The 19,407-nt window shown below is 31.4% G+C and overlaps 8 protein-coding genes across 8 annotated transcripts; 4 read left to right on the top strand and 4 right to left on the bottom strand.

Moving 5' to 3' along the window:
- Positions 1-530: 530 nt before the first annotated feature.
- On the bottom strand, positions 531-2,548 carry DFA_04208 (uncharacterized protein; the record flags this gene model as incomplete). The annotated part of the gene is made up of 4 exons (XM_004366559.1): positions 531-1,544; positions 1,618-1,903; positions 1,968-2,219; positions 2,310-2,548. 4 exons carry the CDS (start codon positions 2,546-2,548, stop codon positions 531-533), a joined length of 1,791 nt encoding a protein of 596 aa, XP_004366616.1.
- A 263-nt stretch (positions 2,549-2,811) lies between these two features.
- Positions 2,812-4,445, top strand: DFA_04207 (uncharacterized protein; the record flags this gene model as incomplete). Its single annotated transcript, XM_004366558.1, has 5 exons — positions 2,812-2,987; positions 3,064-3,224; positions 3,321-3,600; positions 3,906-4,153; positions 4,246-4,445. 5 exons carry the CDS (start codon positions 2,812-2,814, stop codon positions 4,443-4,445), a joined length of 1,065 nt encoding a protein of 354 aa, XP_004366615.1.
- A 3,487-nt stretch (positions 4,446-7,932) lies between these two features.
- Positions 7,933-10,048, top strand: mybE (myb domain-containing protein; the record flags this gene model as incomplete). The annotated part of the gene is made up of 3 exons (XM_004366557.1): positions 7,933-7,941; positions 8,028-8,830; positions 8,902-10,048. 3 exons carry the CDS (start codon positions 7,933-7,935, stop codon positions 10,046-10,048), a joined length of 1,959 nt encoding a protein of 652 aa, XP_004366614.1.
- Positions 10,049-10,416: 368 nt separating this feature from the next.
- On the bottom strand, positions 10,417-11,001 carry DFA_04205 (putative tyrosine phosphatase family protein; the record flags this gene model as incomplete). The annotated part of the gene is made up of 2 exons (XM_004366556.1): positions 10,417-10,759; positions 10,850-11,001. The coding sequence occupies 2 exons, from the start codon at positions 10,999-11,001 to the stop codon at positions 10,417-10,419; spliced, it is 495 nt and encodes a 164-aa protein (XP_004366613.1).
- A 334-nt stretch (positions 11,002-11,335) lies between these two features.
- On the top strand, positions 11,336-14,381 carry ap1g1 (clathrin-adaptor gamma chain; the record flags this gene model as incomplete). The annotated part of the gene is made up of 7 exons (XM_004366555.1): positions 11,336-11,446; positions 11,560-11,768; positions 11,864-12,179; positions 12,280-12,702; positions 12,774-12,937; positions 13,014-13,427; positions 13,505-14,381. 7 exons carry the CDS (start codon positions 11,336-11,338, stop codon positions 14,379-14,381), a joined length of 2,514 nt encoding a protein of 837 aa, XP_004366612.1.
- A 243-nt stretch (positions 14,382-14,624) lies between these two features.
- On the bottom strand, positions 14,625-15,875 carry DFA_04203 (uncharacterized protein; the record flags this gene model as incomplete). Its single annotated transcript, XM_004366554.1, has 4 exons — positions 14,625-15,135; positions 15,217-15,401; positions 15,491-15,721; positions 15,816-15,875. 4 exons carry the CDS (start codon positions 15,873-15,875, stop codon positions 14,625-14,627), a joined length of 987 nt encoding a protein of 328 aa, XP_004366611.1.
- Positions 15,876-16,336: 461 nt separating this feature from the next.
- Positions 16,337-17,570, top strand: DFA_04202 (uncharacterized protein; the record flags this gene model as incomplete). The annotated part of the gene is made up of 5 exons (XM_004366553.1): positions 16,337-16,719; positions 16,784-16,872; positions 17,078-17,253; positions 17,310-17,393; positions 17,487-17,570. The coding sequence occupies 5 exons, from the start codon at positions 16,337-16,339 to the stop codon at positions 17,568-17,570; spliced, it is 816 nt and encodes a 271-aa protein (XP_004366610.1).
- Positions 17,571-17,902: 332 nt separating this feature from the next.
- On the bottom strand, positions 17,903-19,142 carry DFA_04201 (uncharacterized protein; the record flags this gene model as incomplete). The annotated part of the gene is made up of 3 exons (XM_004366552.1): positions 17,903-17,937; positions 17,996-18,395; positions 18,738-19,142. The coding sequence occupies 3 exons, from the start codon at positions 19,140-19,142 to the stop codon at positions 17,903-17,905; spliced, it is 840 nt and encodes a 279-aa protein (XP_004366609.1).
- Between the last annotated feature and the right edge of the window lie 265 nt (positions 19,143-19,407).

Raw genomic sequence — 19,407 nt, 5'->3', positions numbered from 1 at the left:
TACTACTACAATACTATATTTATCTGTTCAATTTAAATTGCTATGATGATGATGACGATGACGACAATGGATCTCTAGTGTAGTGCTCTTTTGTTATTAAAGAAGAGTAACCAGGCTAGCGAGAGAGAGTGAAGAGAAGAGTAGTATCAATAAACAAAGAATAAAGCAAATAATATTCGAGTGAGAGCGTGAAAATTAAAAAATTGAATTAAAACAAACGTGTCTTGGGTTTGCAAGGGTTAGAAAAATGAGGATAGATCTTTTTTGGTGTTAATTAAAAAGTAGTTCAAAATGAGTATCATTCACAATGGTGTCAGTAACAAACAATGGTGATCCATTATAATCTTCGAACAAAGAACAACGAGGAGAGAATAGAATAAAAGTATGAAATCACTGTAGAGTTTTAGTGACGTTGGAAAAAAAAAAAAAAAAAAGTATACAGACAAACGGAAGTTGAGTTGGTTGTCGGTTGGTTGGTTCATCGAGATGCGTTGTCAACAACCTACACAAGAATATGTGAATGGTATTTATTAATATTTTAATAGATTGTTTTGTTGTTGTTGTTGTTGCCAATCGGACACTAAAAACATAAATAACTGTTTGATGATGTGATGAGGTGATATCGTTGATTCCTCGTCCAACGACTGAACTACTGTCTGATTACCAACTTTGATATCTATACCAATTAAAATATCTTCTTTAATCTTGTCAAAATCATCCAAAGAAGATGAGGAGGATGAGGAGGAGGAGGAGGAGGATTGTGACTGTGAATCACTTTTACGATTATTCCATTGATTCAATTTTGTAATTGGTATAGGTCCACTTGTACTATTTAAATCAAGGTTGATTGAAAATGAAAATTGTTGTTGATGAGATTGATCATCTTTGTTTGTAGTCATTGCTGGATCAATTAAATGAATCCATTGATTGTTTACAATGGTACATTCCAAAGTTTGTATTGATTTGGTGACTGATGTGACAAGATGACCTTTATAATGATTATTACTATTTGTATTTGAAATTGTCACATGATGAGATATCGATAAATCTCTGAGTTTTGATTCAATTGATTTACATATTTCATCAAATGTTTGGGTTGGATTTGACAGTGATATATGTATTGATGGTCTATCTCTCTCTAATGCTCTTCTTTCTCTTCTATTTAATTTTTTTTTACCACTACCCTCTTTCTCTTCTTCAACTTGTTGAATATTCCTTTTTCCATTTATATTTCTATTTTCATTTTCATTTCCAGTTAGATTCATTTTGAATTGTTTTGATTTATGTAAATAATGATGAGTTGAAAATGACCAACAAATAGCCCATCTACTTTGGTTACCTTGAGCCAATTCTTGAGTAGAGTAATTATCCACTCCACATCGTTTCAATTCCTCAATGACAGGATGTACATTTACCTTTCTTCCAATCATGGTTGAATATACCATTATACCATCCTTGATAATCAAACTATCGCCAATCATCTTTTTTATAAATTCCAATTCTCCTCCAAGTGTTGTTAATTCACTCTCACTTGCTATACATGACTAAAAGTAGAAATGAATAATAAACAAGTTAATAAACTTTTTAAAAGTACTAGGTTTGTGGACATAAACATACAGATTTTGGATTTAAATATTTTGATTCATCAAAAAAGGGAGGATTACACATACAAAAATCGTATGACTTTACTTGTTGTTGTTGTTGTGATGGTTGATCAATAACACCAACAAGGATTTGATTTGGATTATCTACTAATTTCAATTGTATACTATCCTCGAAACCATTTAACTCTATATTCCTTTTAGCATACTCTAATGATTTGGTTGATATATCGGTTGCTAAAAATGACATGTTTAACAATCTTACACCCAATAATGGGTATATACATGATGCTCCAGTTCCTCTAAAATAAGAAAGAAAATTAATAACATGAAATTGAATGGTTTAACATTAACATTGTAGCTTACATATCTATACCAAACATCTTTTCTTCCTTTTTCTTGTCCTTGTTGTTGATGGTTTGATTAAATGATTTCATTATATCATTCAACCATAACAAATAATTTAAACGTAGTGTTAGAGTAGGACATAGATTATCAGGTGACAATTCAACCTTTAATTGAAAATCATTATCCAATAATACAGTTGTCAATTCTCTAATTGCATTTGGATCTTTCCAATCGATATTATAAATCATCTTTTCATTCTTGTTTAATATACTTTAAAAAAGAACAACATTACTAATTAGTTAGTTATTAAGTATAATTGATTTACTTGTATATATATATATATATATATACATTACATACAATTTATCAAATGAAGGATACTTCTTTGCCAATGACTTAAAGTTTGGTGGATTAAATCGGTATGGGTTATCAGGATGCATCAACCTATTTGATCGTGACCTCTTTCTCTTTGACCAATCCACTAAATATTCATTTACATCTTCGTTATCATCTTCTTGCTCGTTATCATCATCTTCTTTATCATATTTATCATCTTTCTCTTTATGATTATTATTATTATTATTATCTTGATGACTCATTCATTCAACCATGTGCACCTTAAAGTGAATGAATGAATGAAAAAGTCTTGTTTGTGTTGACTTTTCAACTTCAACCCCTATGATGATTTTATTCAATGTTCATTATTATTCGTCATTCCCAACATTTAATTAAAAGAGATAATATATTATAATACAATACAACATACAAAGGATATATATATATATATAGTTATATACAGTAGTAATCAAAACATTAACAAAAGAGGAGACAGAAAGAAAGATAGAAAGAAAAGAAAGAGAGAATGGTACTATTTGCAATGTTATGTAGAATATCAGATGGTTTGATGTTATCTGAATCAATGGACTCTGGACCAGAATCATTTGATCAATATAAACAACAAGCAAAGACTATATTTAGTAAACTATCAAGAGTATCGGAAAAGGAAATGACTTTTGAAACTGATAAATATTACTTTGCGTATGTGCATAAGAATGAGTTATACACCTATAGAGAGAGATACATATTAATATGTATTGTTATTATTATTATTTAGGTATTTAATAGAGAATGATGTTTGTTATTTAACATTTTGTGAAAGATCATATCCAAAGAAAATGGCATTTAACTTTTTAGAGGAAATATATAAAGAGTTTGATACTTGTTATGGTTCTGAAGTAGCTATTGCAAAGAGACCCTATCAATTTGTAAAATTTGGTATGTTTATACAACAAATTGGATTTTGATCATGATGTAATTGGAACACTTTGGATGAATATTAACCATTTATTTCATTTCATGCCTCCACTTTAGAATCATTTATAACAAAAACAAAGAAATTGTATAAAGATTCTAGAACACAAAGAAATCTATCGGATGTATCTTATGAATTGAGAGATGTACATAGAATCATGTCTAAAAATATACAAGATATCATTGGAAGAGGTGAAAAATTGAGTGATGTCAATCAAAAATCGGAAATGTTGTTGGCAGAGTCAGTCAAATACGAAAAGCAAACATTGGATCTTGCCAGTAAACTATTCCTAAAGAAATATGGTCCTCTTTTAATTGTATTATTATTTGTTTTAATCTTGTATTTTAGATTCTTTTATTAAAATTAAATCAACATTAATAATATTAATAAATAACAAGATATCAAATAAATTGAATATGAATATGATATATAACATCAATCAGTCAATCAATTCGACAAAAGTTAATTAAAATTAATTTAATTTAATTTCCACTTTTGTCAAAGATCTTTGCAAATGAACGAAAAAAATCGATCATTATCTTAGTGTAGTGACACTTCAAGTTTCAAATGCTTAGATACACAAACATTAGAAAATGCATCCAACAATCATCACCTTTGTTGTATAAACAACAATGTAAATATAGTAGTAGTAATAATAGTAGTAATAATGATGTAGATGATACAAGAATAAAGATAAGAATAGGTGACAAGGCAGACCTATCCAAAAAGTTTGAAATGAAAGATGTAAAGATGTTTGTAGAGGTGTCAGGTGATGCCAACCCAGTTCACACAGACCCTGTTTATGCAAGTACTACTAGATTCAAGAAACCAATCATCCATGGAATGTTGGTTGCATCTGTATTATCTGCACTTGTTGGTACAAAGTTGCCTGGTATGTGAACATAGATATAAAATTATATACGATGTTTGATCTAACATTACAATTGAATCGCACAGGACAAGGAAGTATTTATTTAAAACAAGAATTAAACTTTATTAAACCAGCCTATGTTGGTGATACGATTAGAGCAGAGGTTACTATTATGGAAGGATCACGTTCATCAAAGATACTACTCGACACTAAATGTATTGCTGTCTGTCATCAAACCGGTAAAGAAACAACTGTTATCACTGGCCCTGCAATTATCTATCATCCCAATGTCGACATTGTTATTGACAAATGATCATTCAATATGTGTTGTGGAAACCAACCAGCTCTCCCCCCATTCCTGTGACATAATTCGAAATATGATCCAAGTGGATCACCCCCTTAAAATTGGACAAACAGACTGTATGGTTGTAGTTTGTGTCGAGTCAAGTCGAGGATACAGAGATTTATATAAATAGTATCTACAAACTATTTAAATAGTCGATTATAGTCAATAAAGAGAGAGAGGATCATCCATCTCTCATATGACACCATCCATTCAATCTAAAAATCAGATGATGGTGGGTTTTTAACGAATACCGTGGATGTTTTGAGAAGAAAGAACTTAACACACACAAAGCCCAGTAACAGATATCTCGAAACAGTGTCTTGTTGTACGTAACGCGAATAGGGGGTTGGTTGGTCTTTAAAATCCACTAACCCCCTAACCCTCATATTAATGGGGACAACAACATCGTTGAAATAAATAATAACTACTAAATATTAGATTGCGACGCGACAAACGTTTAAGAGAGAGAGGAGTTAGATAGATAGAGAGAGAAGCAAACAACAAAATTTATATCTTCGTTTCCTTTTTTGGACATGTAAAATGTGAATATTTTTTTTGTTTGACAAAAAACCAATAGTATCTCTACAAACAAAAACAGCTACTATCTCTATGGGGGTAGAGGTGCCCTGCAACTTAAACACTGAGGTCTGCGCAAACAAAAAAAAATCTGTTTTGAAACAAGTTTTAAAATAAAATTTTCATTATTATTATTTATTATTTATTATTTGTTTCAAACAGCTGTTGTAACTCCTCTTCCCATCCATAGCAATTAATCTATCTCTCTCTCTATCTACACCATATCATAATAATTATTCTTTCCTTTTTCCTTCTAAATATTTTTCAAACAACAACAACAAACACGCAACAACAACAATTAATATTTTAATATCACAGGCATTATTATTATAGACAGATACAAAGAGTTGTATATCTTTATATTTAAATATCTAGTTTATCACACTCTAACGACAACACAGACAGACAGCCCTTCACCCTCCCTATATCTCACCTCTAGATCTCACTCACATCCACAACACACACAACACACACAACAACACAGACGCGTCTCGAGACTCGGATTTAATTAATTAAAATAAAAGAGAGAGAAATAATAATTAATGTAAGTGCAAACAAACAAACCAACCAACCAACAATATTAGATCTTTTTTTTTGTTTGTTTTGTGTGAGCATCAAACATCATCATCATACATAGAGATAGAAATGTAAAGTAGTATTAGATAAATAATGTACAGTACATATAATAGATAGATAGATACAGATAGATAGAGATAGGAGATAGAGATATGATACAGATAAATATTAATAGAAAAGATAGATTGACAAAAAAAAAAAACTAAGATTGTCACGTGAATATTCGATTCAATACTTCACCATACCACTCACTAAATACCACTAAATACCAACCACATTTAATTTGACTGACAACTCAACCACCCACTGAGTACTCAAGTCAAGTTCAATGCGTGTACTCAATGAGTGTGTGTTTACACTTTTTACACACACAAATATATATTTAAAATTAGACAGATTTAAAAAAGAAATAATTTCCTTTTTTTATTATAACATAATTTTAGTGGTACTCTACCCTATGAGATAGGGACTGTTGTTCAGAGACAGAGACAAAGAGAGAGAGAGAGAGAGATAGAGAGAGGAAACTCATACCTTAAACAAACACACACACGCACACACACAAACTGCAGTTTTCTCTCTTCTCTCTCTTTTTGTCTTTGTCTCCTTTTTTATTTGTTTTATTATTATATTTTTATAAATATAATTATTATTATTATTATTATATTTTTATTATTTATTTGTTTTTTCATTCAGAAGAGGGGTGTAGTAGTAGTAGTAGTAGTAGTAGTACACAGAGTAGTTGTAGTTTTATATATATATATATATTTATTTATTATTGGAACAACCAACAAACACAAACAGACTACTTTAAAAGAGGTAATTATTATAATAATTGTAATTATTATTATTATTTGTTATTCTCTCTCTCTCTCTTTCTCTCTATCTATCTTATCTATTCACTGCCAAAAATTAACAACGACAGATAACTTGAACAACCAATAATAACAACAACAACAACAACAACAACAAATACAACGTATGCAATCTTCTACTACTTGAATTTCTTATTCGTGCATGGTTTTATTATGATAATATACAATTGGATTGTTTTGGAACAAATAATAATAATTGTAGAAATGAAATGAAAGAGATAATAGTATCAATATCAATATAGTACCCTACTAGCACCAGTACCAACAACCACCTTTAAAGAAGAATGGATAGAGATCTACTTTAAAGAAGAAGAAACCATCATCACTACCACCACCACTGTTGTGTTCATATCACACACAGAACACACAACACACAACAAAAACGAAAGAGTTAGAGTCGTTGGTATTATTCCTTCACATTCTGTATCTGTCTAACATGTGTGTTATTTGTTTGTTTGTGTGTATGCGTGGGTGTGGTGTAATTATGTGGTGTAGAGTGGGGTGGTGTTCAAAAAAGATCTAATTGTCAGTTTAAAACTCTCACTTCACTCTTTGTAGAGGTACAAGCACAAGCAGTGACAGCAGCGGTAGATTGATTGACAATTAGATAGGTGGGGGTTGGATCGTGTCGACGAGATTTAAAACAGGCAGTGCAAACAAAGTACTACTGGGAGTAGATCCAGTGGGTTAGTTATGGAAACACAAACACAGATACAAGATAAGATAGATAGATAGATAAAATGTTGATTGTTACTAGGAGTAGTAAGATCAGTTGAAAGAAAGAATTAAGAATGAATTTGGACGCCAACCAACAATCCATTCAACCAACCATCTTAATCTCTGTTTCAGTAGTCTCTCTCTCACTCTCTCTCTCTCTTTTGTTTTGTTTTGTTGGTGTTAATATTTATTTTATTTATCCATTCTTCATTCACTAACTTGGAACTTTACCTTTTTGTTTCTTCTCCTATTCTTTTCTATCTATATCTACCCGTATACAGAAAGTTTAAAAGCTTTAATCATCACTCACAATCCATCAATCAACAATTAGGTACCCAGCGCAAGATTTTTAAACCCAACCAACCAACCAACCAACAATCCATCAATCAATCAATCAATCATTTATATTTCCAAACAACCAACAACTTCAACAGGATAAATATAATTATTTATTTGTAATATAGAAAACAACAAAACAATCACATATATCTTTAAAAAAAGTAATAGATAGATAAACAAAACAAACCGTAGTAATAACAAATCAATCAAAAATCACATAACACTTCAGACATCAACTCATTTGTCAATGAGATTATAATTTGACAAAACAATAACAAACAAACAAACAATAATCATTGTATAATAATAATAATAATAATTTAGGTAAAAACGCAAACAAACAAACAATAATAATAATAATAATTTTTTAAAAAATGGAAGATGTATGTATAAATTATATAATATATATTCTGGAAATATTAATATTCGAGTATTAAATTTACTTTTACTTTTTAAAAAATTTTTTTAGAGGAATATATTAAAATCACCATCAATGACATTACCATCAATTCATTCATTACAAAATCAAGATGAATGTCATGGTGGAGCATCGGCATCGGCATCATCATCATCTTCATCATCAAATGGATCATTATCATCGGTTATTTCCAATCCATCCAAAGTATTGTCGAGCAACAACTCTGGAGGAGGTTCATATTCATCACCATCACAAACTCCACAAGGAATGTCTCCTCCACGTAGCAGCGATAAACATCATCATCATCATAACAATGGCGGCATGGCCAACGGCAACAACCATCACGACCATCAACAACAACAACAAGATTTCAGAGCACCAGACGTCGATTCAAAACAAGACAATGATATTGATAGAATGAGAAAACAACAGCAACAACAATTACAACAACAACAACAAGAAAATAGAGGAAGAGAAAGAGAACGTTCATTTGATGACCGATCATCAGATAGAGAGGACAAAGCCTCTGGAAAACAAAGAAGAAGTGGTAATGATAGTTCTACATCATCACCATCCATGGCTCTTTCACCATCACTCCTAAGCAAGAATGCATCCATACCAAACAATGGAAAGGATATTGGGGGTAGAGCTTCTTATCCATCCTCTTCTCCAACTCAACAATCTCAAGACAAGAAATCTTTTGGTTCAATCAATGATGACAGTAACAATGGCAATAATAATAATAATAATGGAGGTGATTTATCAAGACAAAATAATCAATTATTAACAAAGGTTAAAGAATTGGAGGCTGTCATTACAAAAAAGAATATACTTTTATTAAAATATAAAAAGGCGTAAGTAGAAGAAAGTAAAAGACAAGGAAAACAATAGTTTAATAATAATATTTTTATTTATATTTTTATAGATTATTAAAATTGGTTGAAGATAAAGAATCAGGATCAGAGGATAGTGAAAGTGATCATTCAAGATCATATTCAAGATCACCATCACGTGAAAGAGATAGATCAGTTTCATCTAGTCGTTCAAGATCATCTTCTCGATCAAGAGGAGGGTATTCAGACTCTGACATGTCTGATCGTGAAGGTAGTCGTCGTAGAAAATCAACTGCTACAAGTGGTGGTAGTCATGATGAGCGAGATGTACATATATTAAAGACTACCAATGGAAATAATGATCATTTGACATCTAGTCTCCCACCTCTACCTGCAGCTACTGCAAGACAACAAATTCAATTGACGCTACCTCTACCTCTACAACCACAACAATCGCAACCACAAGCAAGTGGTAACAATTCACAAGACTCTGATCTAAAGAGAAAAAATACAGAGGAAAAGGATGGAGTCAAACGTCGTAGAACGTCTGGGTCGCGCAAAAACACTCTGTGGTCTGCCGAAGACGACGAGACGTTTGCCAGAGCATACAACAAGTTTGGAAAGAGTTGGAAGACCATTCACAGCCATTTGCCAGGCAAGACACGTGAACAAGTACAAAGTCACGGTCAGTACCTGATAAGAATTGGAAAACTAGAAGACTTGCACAAAGACGGCCGTCGTACCAGACACCAACGTACTCAATTACCAAATCAACAACAAGGTGGTGGAAGTGGTAGTAATTCGTCTCCAAGTCAACATCATCATCAAGGTAGTGGAAGTGGTAGTGGTAGCGGAGGATCGCATCATCATCAAGGTGGTAGTGGAAGTGGTAGTGGGTCACATCACCATTATGGAGGGTCGTCGTCATCGTCACATCACCATCACTCTTCATCATCATCATCATCTTCACAAAATATGAATTATAGCGGTAGTGCACAGACACTTGGTGTCGGGTCATCACCCTACTCTCCCAACAGAGGTAATGGAGGTAGCAGTCACGGTGCATCTGGTAACAGTGCCATGAATATTGGAGGTGGAGGTGGCATCGGTATCCCAATGGGTACCACCAATAGTGGAGGAATGGATTCTTATCATCAATACGATGACAAGAATGAAGATTCACCATACACTTCACCAAGAGAAGATTATGATGAAGATAATGATGTTCGTATTCATTAAAAACAAAAAATTCACAATTCAATATAAATATAAAATGAATATCAAATCAAACCCAACCAAATTCAATAATATATATATATATTATTGATATTTTTTTAAAACTAATCACTCCCCTCCGAAACAAATCATGATAAAAGGATCCTCACCTACCACCGAAATAATAATAATAATAATAATTATTAAAATAATAATAATTAATTAATTCTAAAACACACCATACAATGTAAAATCAAACAACAATAACTAACGAAACAACAACAGCTGAATAATAATAAATAAATAAATAAATAAATAAATAAAAAAGAAATTTAAATTACAATGTACAATTATTTTTGTTTGTTTTGTTTATTTATATATTTATATTATATTTATAACCATTTAGGAGCATCATCTGGAATACCAACCAAATCAGTATCAAATAATTCTATAAATTGTTCATTTAAAAGTCTTACTTTGCTACCTGCAAAACGACGATATTCTTCCAATATTGAAGTAAGATTCCAACGTTGTAATTTTCTTAAACATCCAACCACCGTTCCAGTACGATGACGACCAAGATTACACATGATTGCCAATGGATAATTATCTGGATTTAATATGATTTTTAATGCCGATATAACTACATCTTCTGATATTGGATTCCATGGATTAGTCATTGTATCTATACCCAAATGAATTAATTCTATATCTTGATCATCACAAAAATTTACACTATAAACAAATTATATAAAGTTAGATGATGATGATGGCGATGATGATGATGATGATCATTCATTTGTTCATTTGTGTTTGTTTCATTACAATTGTTGAGAGGGGTCTTCGGGAGCCAAAAATATGATCTTTTTAAGTTGTAGTTTCTCGAGGAAAGGGAAATTCAATTCATTGGGTTGACCAGACCGATAAAGATCATCTGCAACCATACCAAAGTTGAGTGGTGGTATATGATGTGCCATAAGTAAGTACGTAAGTATAAGAGTATCTATCTACTTATTAGAGATAGAGAGCACGCAGTATATGAATGAACTTACATCAACAAAAACTTTAATGAAATCAGTGGAAGGTTCAAAAATCGATTTTTTTAATTTTTTTTTAATAACCCCTTCACCTCTGGTTCCTCTTAGTTTAATGAATCACACTGAAGGTTCTATCTATCAATCTTTCTACCCAATCATAATAACGAACAAACGTTTCATTCAATTCTATAAATTATCTATCTATATATATTCAAAATAGAGAAAGGATAAAAGAAAAGTAAAGATTAGATTAGAAAAAGAAGAGAGGTAAAAGATGTCTATGAAATTAAGAGATCTTATTAAGACTGTTCGTAGTTGTAAGACTGCTGCAGAAGAGCGTGCACAAATTGCAAAGGAGTGTGCTGCTATTCGTACTGCTATCAAGGTATATAATATATACAAATATTATTTAAAAGATATATATATCTTTGTGATGATCATGTATACTCACACCTATCACACAATCAATATCAATATCTTAATTATTTAATTTATTAGGAAGAAGATGTTGAAGCAAGACAAAGAAATGTAGCTAAATTACTTTACATTCATATGTTGGGATACCCAACTCAATTTGGTCAGATGGAATGTCTTAAATTGATTGTTTCACCATCCTATTCTGATAAGCGTATTGGTTATCTTGGTTTAATGTTATTATTGGATGAAAAGCAAGAAGTACTTTTACTTGGTACTAATTGTATGAGAAAGTAAGTAAATAGAACAAGATAAAAAGAAATAGAAAATACAAAGAGTAATATATAAATATTAATGTTTATTTATTAATTTGTTTGATTTATTTTAGTGATTTATTAAGTCCAAATCAATTTGTTGTTGGTATTTCACTTTGTGCATTGGGTAATGTTTGTTCACAAGCAATGGCAAGAGATATTGCACCCGATGTTGAAAAGTTACTCACCAACACCAACCCATACATTAGAAAAAAAGCTGCATTGTGTGCCATTAGAATTCTTAAAAAGGTGCCAGACTTGATTGAAAACTATATGCCAAAGATCAAAGCACTATTGTCTGAACGTAACCATGGTGTCATTCTAACTGCTTTGACTTTAATCATTGAAATTTGTGAAATTGATCCAACTCAAATTGAACAATTTAAAAAGGTAAAAGAAAACCCAAATAATAATTGATTAATAATTAATAATACATATTTAACTAATATTATTTTCTTTTCTATTTTCTATTTTCTATTTTTTTTTTTAGATTGTACCACAATTGGTTAGAATTTTAAAGACATTGGTACATTCTGGATATTTACCAGAACATGATGTATCTGGTATTACTGATCCATTCCTACAAGTCAAGATACTCAGATTATTACGTATACTTGGAGAACACGATCCAGAGACAAGTGATATTATGAATGATATGTTGGCTCAAGTTGCCACAAACACTGAAGGTTCAAAGAATGTTGGTAATGCTATCCTCTATGAATGTGTACAAACGATCATGTCGATCGAATCGGAACGTGGTCTCAAGGTTATGGCCATCAACATCTTGGGTAGATTCCTTTTGAATCGTGATAACAATATTAGATATGTAGCATTAAATACCTTGTCAAAGGTTGTCAATACAGATATTCAAGCTGTTCAAAGACATAGAAATACTATCGTTGATTGTCTCAAGGTAAATATAAAAAATTAAAAGAAAAGAAAAAAAAAAAAGAAATATATCCTTAACTTCATTTTATTTTTAAGGATCCCGACGTATCCATTAGATGTAGAGCATTAGATTTAATTTATTCATTGGTTAATGAATCAAATATTAGAGTACTTGTTAGAGAATTATTAAACTTTTTATTGATTTCAGATTCTCAATTTAAACCAGAATTGGTTGCTAAACTTTGTATTGTTACTGAAAGGCAAGTAAAGAAAACAAAAAGAAACAAAACAAATATAATTATTTTCTAATATTTATTTTTTATTTTGATTTTTTAGATATGCACCAAATAAAAGATGGCAAGTTGATACTATATTAAGAGTAATGTCAATTGCTGGTAACTTTATTCCAGATGAAGTACCATCAAATTTGGTTCAATTGATTTGTTCGACTCCAGAACTTTCATCATATGCCGTTCAAAAATTATATCTTTCCGTTCAAAGTGATCTCACTCAACAACCATTGACTCAGGTTGCTCTCTGGTGCGTCGGAGAGTATGGTGATCTTTTGGTTGCTGATAAATCACAGTTGCCAAAGGAAGAGGAAGGTTTGGCTTTGAATGTCAATGAAGGTCAAGTCGTTGATCTCATTGAAGCTATTCTTAAAAACTCTTCAACCAATCAAACTACTCGTCAATACGCTTTAACTGCTTTAATTAAACTTTCATCAAGATTCTCTCAATCTATTTTAGGGTAACACAAAACAAAATAGAAAAAAATAGAAACAAAAGAAAAATAATATTAATAATCTTTTTTATATTTATTTTTAGACGAATTAAATCAATGATTGACCAATTCAAGATTCATATAAATTTGGAACTTCAACAACGTGCTTGTGAATATTCAAGTTTGTTTGCTATGGATTTAAAGACATCGGTTTTGGATAGAATGCCAGCTGTCGAAAAGACAGAGGAATCTCCTATGCCACCAAAACCAACTTATGGTACAAACACTCCATCACCATCTCAAGGTAATGGAAATGTTGGTACTCCAAATCAACATAATAACAACAGTGCTAATAATAATAGCAAGTTTGGTTCACTTTTGGAAGATCTCAACTCACCAGCTCCACAACAACAACAACAACAACAACAATCTGGCACATCAAACATGTCATTGTTGGAGGATATTTTTGGTCCTGCTCCAACTGCTCAATCACCACCATTTGGTAGTTCAAATGGAAATAATAGACAGCAACAACCACAACAGTCGGCATCATCATTACTTGGTTTAATGGGTGATTTAACTGTATCACCACAACAACAAGCATTACAACCACAAACTCAACCATTCTCTTGTCCAGCCTATAACAAACATGGTCTAAACATTAATTATGAGTGTAGTAAGCCACAAGCCGAGCAACCACAAATGACCCTCATCGTCATGCAAGTGTCCAACTCTAACTCTTCACCCGTCACTAACCTCTCGGTCAAGGCTGCCGTTCCACCCTATCTCAAGATTCAACTCTTGCCACCAAGTGGTACTACCGTTCCACCCAATGACAGTGGTGAGGTTACTCAAAGCGTAAAGATCTTGAATACTGTCCACGGTCAAAAACCAGTTCTTCTCAGATTAAAATTGGATTTCACTCTTAATGGTCAAACTATTAGTGAAATTACTGATACTCCTTTACCATCTCAATTTTAAAAAAAGAGAAAAGAATAGAAGTTTAAAGTTTTATCCTCTCCTCTAATAATAATAATAATAATAATATACATCCATTTGAAATAATTAACAAAATAAATAATAAATAAATAAATAATATTTTTTTTTATTCACATCAAACAAACAATTTGGACAAAAGTTATAAAACATGACTTGGAGATATATAAATTTGGTGAACTTTATAACACTATATTTGTGAAAAGTTGGTTTATTTATTATTTTTGTTTAAATGGATGGAATAATAAAACTTGAATTTGTTGGAATAACATTATCAATGGTGTATTGTTTTGTTGATTGGTTATAGGAGAGAACGGTGACCAAGATTTTATCATCAGGTGTTTGAACTAGGATAGTGATGGTACCAGTAATTTTGTTGAGTACAAATGGTTGGAATGTACTCTGGTAACCTGGGTTGAGATCCTTGTAGATGATTTCAACTTCTCCATTGACTAGGTTCATAATGGATACAGTTATACCTACTCCATTCTCCAAGACACAATAGTATAGTTGACCATACAACATAAACAATTGTTCGGTACCTTGGATGGAACGACCTGGAATGTTTAAGATAACTTGTTTAGATGTACTACCTTGAAGAGAGTAGGTACTAATACCAGTAAGATCACCAATTGAAAAGAGGACATAAAAGTAATCAACTCCATCAAAAGCAGAGATTGGAATAGAATTAAATTGAGCGGTATCATTTAATTGTGCTGGTCCCAACATAATTGGCGAACTAAAAAATACATCAAAAAAAAAAAAAGAAAGAAAGTTAGTTTTTGAATGCTCATTATTCTTTTATCTTTTGATTTCATACTTTGATGGATATTGAGTATTGAAACTGTATGGAAGTAAAGAGGTAGTTTCAAATCCATTTCCAGCCAAACCTGGGAAATAGGCAGTCATTGTTTGCCCCCAAAAATATCCAAATGGTTGATCAGACAGAATTGGTGGATACAAAAAGCTGGTAGTTGAATTATAGGTGTTTTCTAATACATTGGTCTAAATTAACAATATAAATACAAATAAATTTTGAATTAGAATTAAAAAAAATAGTTATTTAATATTTTCATTTTTTTATATTGACATACATTAATATTTAATGAATGGATTTGGAAAAGGGTTCCATTATTATTACTAGTAAAGAATGCAACATATGGATAAACTGCACGAACCCACTTTAAGAGTTTAGAACCATCAGGGTTGGGAACTGATACTTTTTTGAAAACAATACCGGAATATAAATCAATTTCTAAATATTGAATGCTAAGGTCTGGTTGTTGATCGAATATCATTACTGGTAATGATGATGATTGACCATTCTAAAATTGAAATTTAATATTTGGGGAAATAAAAATGGTTATTGGGTAAGATTCTTATATGATTGTTCTGTTTTTTAGGAATTTTTATACTTACAATGGTACCAACAAGGAACACCAATACTACTAGTAGATTTGCTAAGATTATTAGTTTCATTTATTTATTTTTTTTATTTATATGGGGGGTTCTATCTTTTCAAATGATTTGAAATTAAAAGATGATCCAAGGTTTTAAATAATAAGAAATAATCATATATATAATAATTTTTTAAAAAAAAAGTGATCTGTGTAGAGAGAAAAATCCCAATCATTTCGTTGATCTCCAAGGAATTTTATGACGTTTTTGTGACAAATCCTCTGATTTTTTGGATATTTAAACATGATACCGATCTTTTTCGCAGCATTTCCGCGGGATGTCAAGATTCAGAGTCACTTTATTAAGTCAATCAGATCTCTTCAAAGTATTAAAATATCCATGATGACGTAACGCTTATGAAGAATCATTTCTAGACACGATGGCTCTCAATGGTTTAAACCCAAAAATTTATCAACCATAAATAGTTAGTTTGGGGCGTAATAGTTTAGGTCCGACTTGTACTGGTGAATATTATACTTATGATGGATTTAACAATAAAGTGTAAAGTATGCAGAACATTTGAATCAAGGTCAACCGATGCATTTAGATTACATGGTATCAATCATTGTATACCATCGGTTGCTCGATACTTTGGTTTCACTCAAGAACAACTATTTAAACAACTAGTACAACGACAACATGATGATGTTAAAGAAGAAGATGAAGAAGAGGATAATCAACAAGATATATTAAAAAAGAGAAAGAGAGATCATCTTTATGTGAATCATCATTATTTCAATAATAATAATAATAATAATAATAATAATAATAATAATAATAATAATGAATATGGTGATAACAAGATGATAGTAGAGAATAATTCTTCAAATGATAATCTTCTTCTTTCTATTGTTCCTCTTCCTCTGTACAATGACAACTCTATTTAAAAGTTTAATTCATTCAATATACATTAGACAAAATATATTTAGTCATGTAAACGAATTAAACGAGTATGATGAAGAAGATAACGGAAGTACATCACATGTTGGTAAAGATATCATCAATTCACCTCATCTTGGTATGATATCAAAGTTTGCAATGCCATGGAACTTTATCAAACATTATCTACCCAACAAAGATAGTGTATTGGCAAAGAGAAGATGGTATGTTATTATAGTCAATATTGTTCACATCATGACATAGTTTCTACTAGACAATGCCACCAATATAAGAAGTTCATCCGTAGCACAAGCAGTTAACAGTGCCATGTTGAATAATCGTAGTTTGGATAAAGCTCCTCGATAAAGAATGTACAATTGGTGGTTTGAAATGTGCAATTAAAAATAATCGATTAGATATCGTTCAATATTTCCATCAACGATACCCATCATCTACTCTTTTATGGACTAGTGATCTATTGGATGAAGCTGCTAGTTACAATAAATTGGATATTGTAAAAGTAAGTAATTTTAGAGAACATGTTAATATTTATTTCAACTAAATCTATTTTATTAGTTTCTTCATGAAAATAGATCAGAAGGATGTAGTACTTTGGCTATGGATGAAGCGGCCAAGTATGGGTATATTGATATTGTTAAGGTATGTATTCAATGTTTTTTCATATTCCTTCCCAGATGTTTATATTCATATTTATAACTTATTCCTCTCTCTCTCTCTCTCACTATTTTATAGTTTCTACATTTTAATCGCACAGAAGGGTGTACTACTGATGCTATTGATTGTGCCAAAAACTTGGAAGTGATAAAGGTATATTAAATAGAAAAAGAGAGAGAGAGATAGAGATAGAGATAAATGATTTAAATTATTACATTTAATTTTGACCAAATATTATTATTTTACATTTTATAGTTTCTACATTTGAATCGTAGTGAGGGTTGCACTGATAAAGCTCTATGGGAATCCAGTAACCATCCAGATATTTACAATTACATATTATCAAACAAAATAGTATCACTGGAATCGATCAAACTGGGTCGCATGTCAAAAATACTGTATAAGATCAAAGAAGTGATGATTATTTTGAATTGATTGATCTAATCAATAAATATTATGGTCTATAATAAATTAGCTAGAATAATATCATCATTTTATTTTAGATTTATTATTGTTGGACGTTGTTGAACTATAGTTTATATATAAAGACAGTTCATTTAGGATAATCAAAAAGATTGGATAGATGCTTCCTAGTCCACTGAGCATATGTCCACAATAATAGGTGAGGAGGTCTGGAGATGGTGGTTGACGACGTTGGCAGCTCGTGATTGTCTCACGGGAACAAAAGAATGCTAGTACCTGGCATAGGAGGAATAAAGAGTAGGCAAGTCTAACTCTTTTTCTATTGTAGGTGATGTTGATGTTGTTTGAAAGTATTGGAGCACATTCCCACCACTCGTCTGACTTGTAACAAAGTCTTGCAAATCTATAGGAAGCGAGACAATAGATTGATGATATGGTTGCTAGTACTTGAATCAGCCAGTTTGCAGTGATGTAGTAAATAAGGGATACAGGTGTATCTCGACCAAACTCTTTTGCGATCGTTTCGGGGTGCTGGATAAAGTAGAGTAGTTTACTTGGAGGTAGCTGTCCTGTAAAAAACATATATATTTTCTCTATATGTTCTTGATAGTATGCAATCCAAAGATAAACAAATCCAACCAAAAATAATAGATTGAATAATCTTTGGCATGGATATTTGAATTCAAGTTGGTTGTTGTTGTTGTTATTGTTGGGTGTACTACTACTACTATTTCTATTGATATATAGGGTCACTTCATTCAAGATAAACAAACTGATTGGATAGTAGCTAGAGCCCAAACTATTTAACAATTGGTAGCAATAGTTTTTCAACATTGTAGAGCATCCTATTGACAAATAGGTACACAACGAATCGGCCATCCTAAGTGACCAAATGAACGTTAATACCTGGCATAGAGGGAGTAAAGAGTAGGCAAATCTAACTCTTCTTCGAATGTAGGTGATATTGACGTCAATATTGCTGCTTGAAAGTAATGGAGCATGTTCCCACCACTCGGCTGACTGACCATGGCCCGAACGAACAAAGAGGAATCTGTAGGAAATGAGACAATAAATTGACGATATTATTGTTAGTACTTGAATTAGCCAGATAGATAAAAGGTTGTATATATCTGATGCAAGTGCATTCGGGCTAACCTCTGTTGTGATCGTGTTTGGGTGTTTGATAAAGTAGAGTAGTTTACTTGGAGGTACTAGGTCATAAAACAACTCGATTGACTCTTTAAGCTCTATATAGTACCCTATCCAAAGAAATACAAATACAACAAATACTATTAAATTTAATCTTTTCATGACTGTGAGCTAAAACAAAGTTGTTTTCAAAGTTGAAGGTTGCAAAATAATTAGGGTACAAAAAGAGTTGATGAAAATAATAAAATTAATAATGGCAGGCTGCAAAGTTTCAAACTATTAAACATACCACCATTTAGGGTTAAATAGTAGTAATTCTTTGACAAAATTAGAAACGGTTTCTAATCTTTTTTTCTTTGGAGGGTGATGCAGGCTCACGAGATCTCTAAACCTTGATTATCATATAAATAAAATCTATAATGGAGGA

Source organism: Cavenderia fasciculata, assembly GCF_000203815.1.
Source record: "Cavenderia fasciculata unplaced genomic scaffold Scf_Dfasci-G-b-285a01.f1-5, whole genome shotgun sequence".
NCBI classification, from domain to species: Eukaryota; Evosea; class Eumycetozoa; order Acytosteliales; family Cavenderiaceae; genus Cavenderia; species Cavenderia fasciculata.
This window is presented reverse-complemented; position numbering and strand designations above follow the sequence as displayed.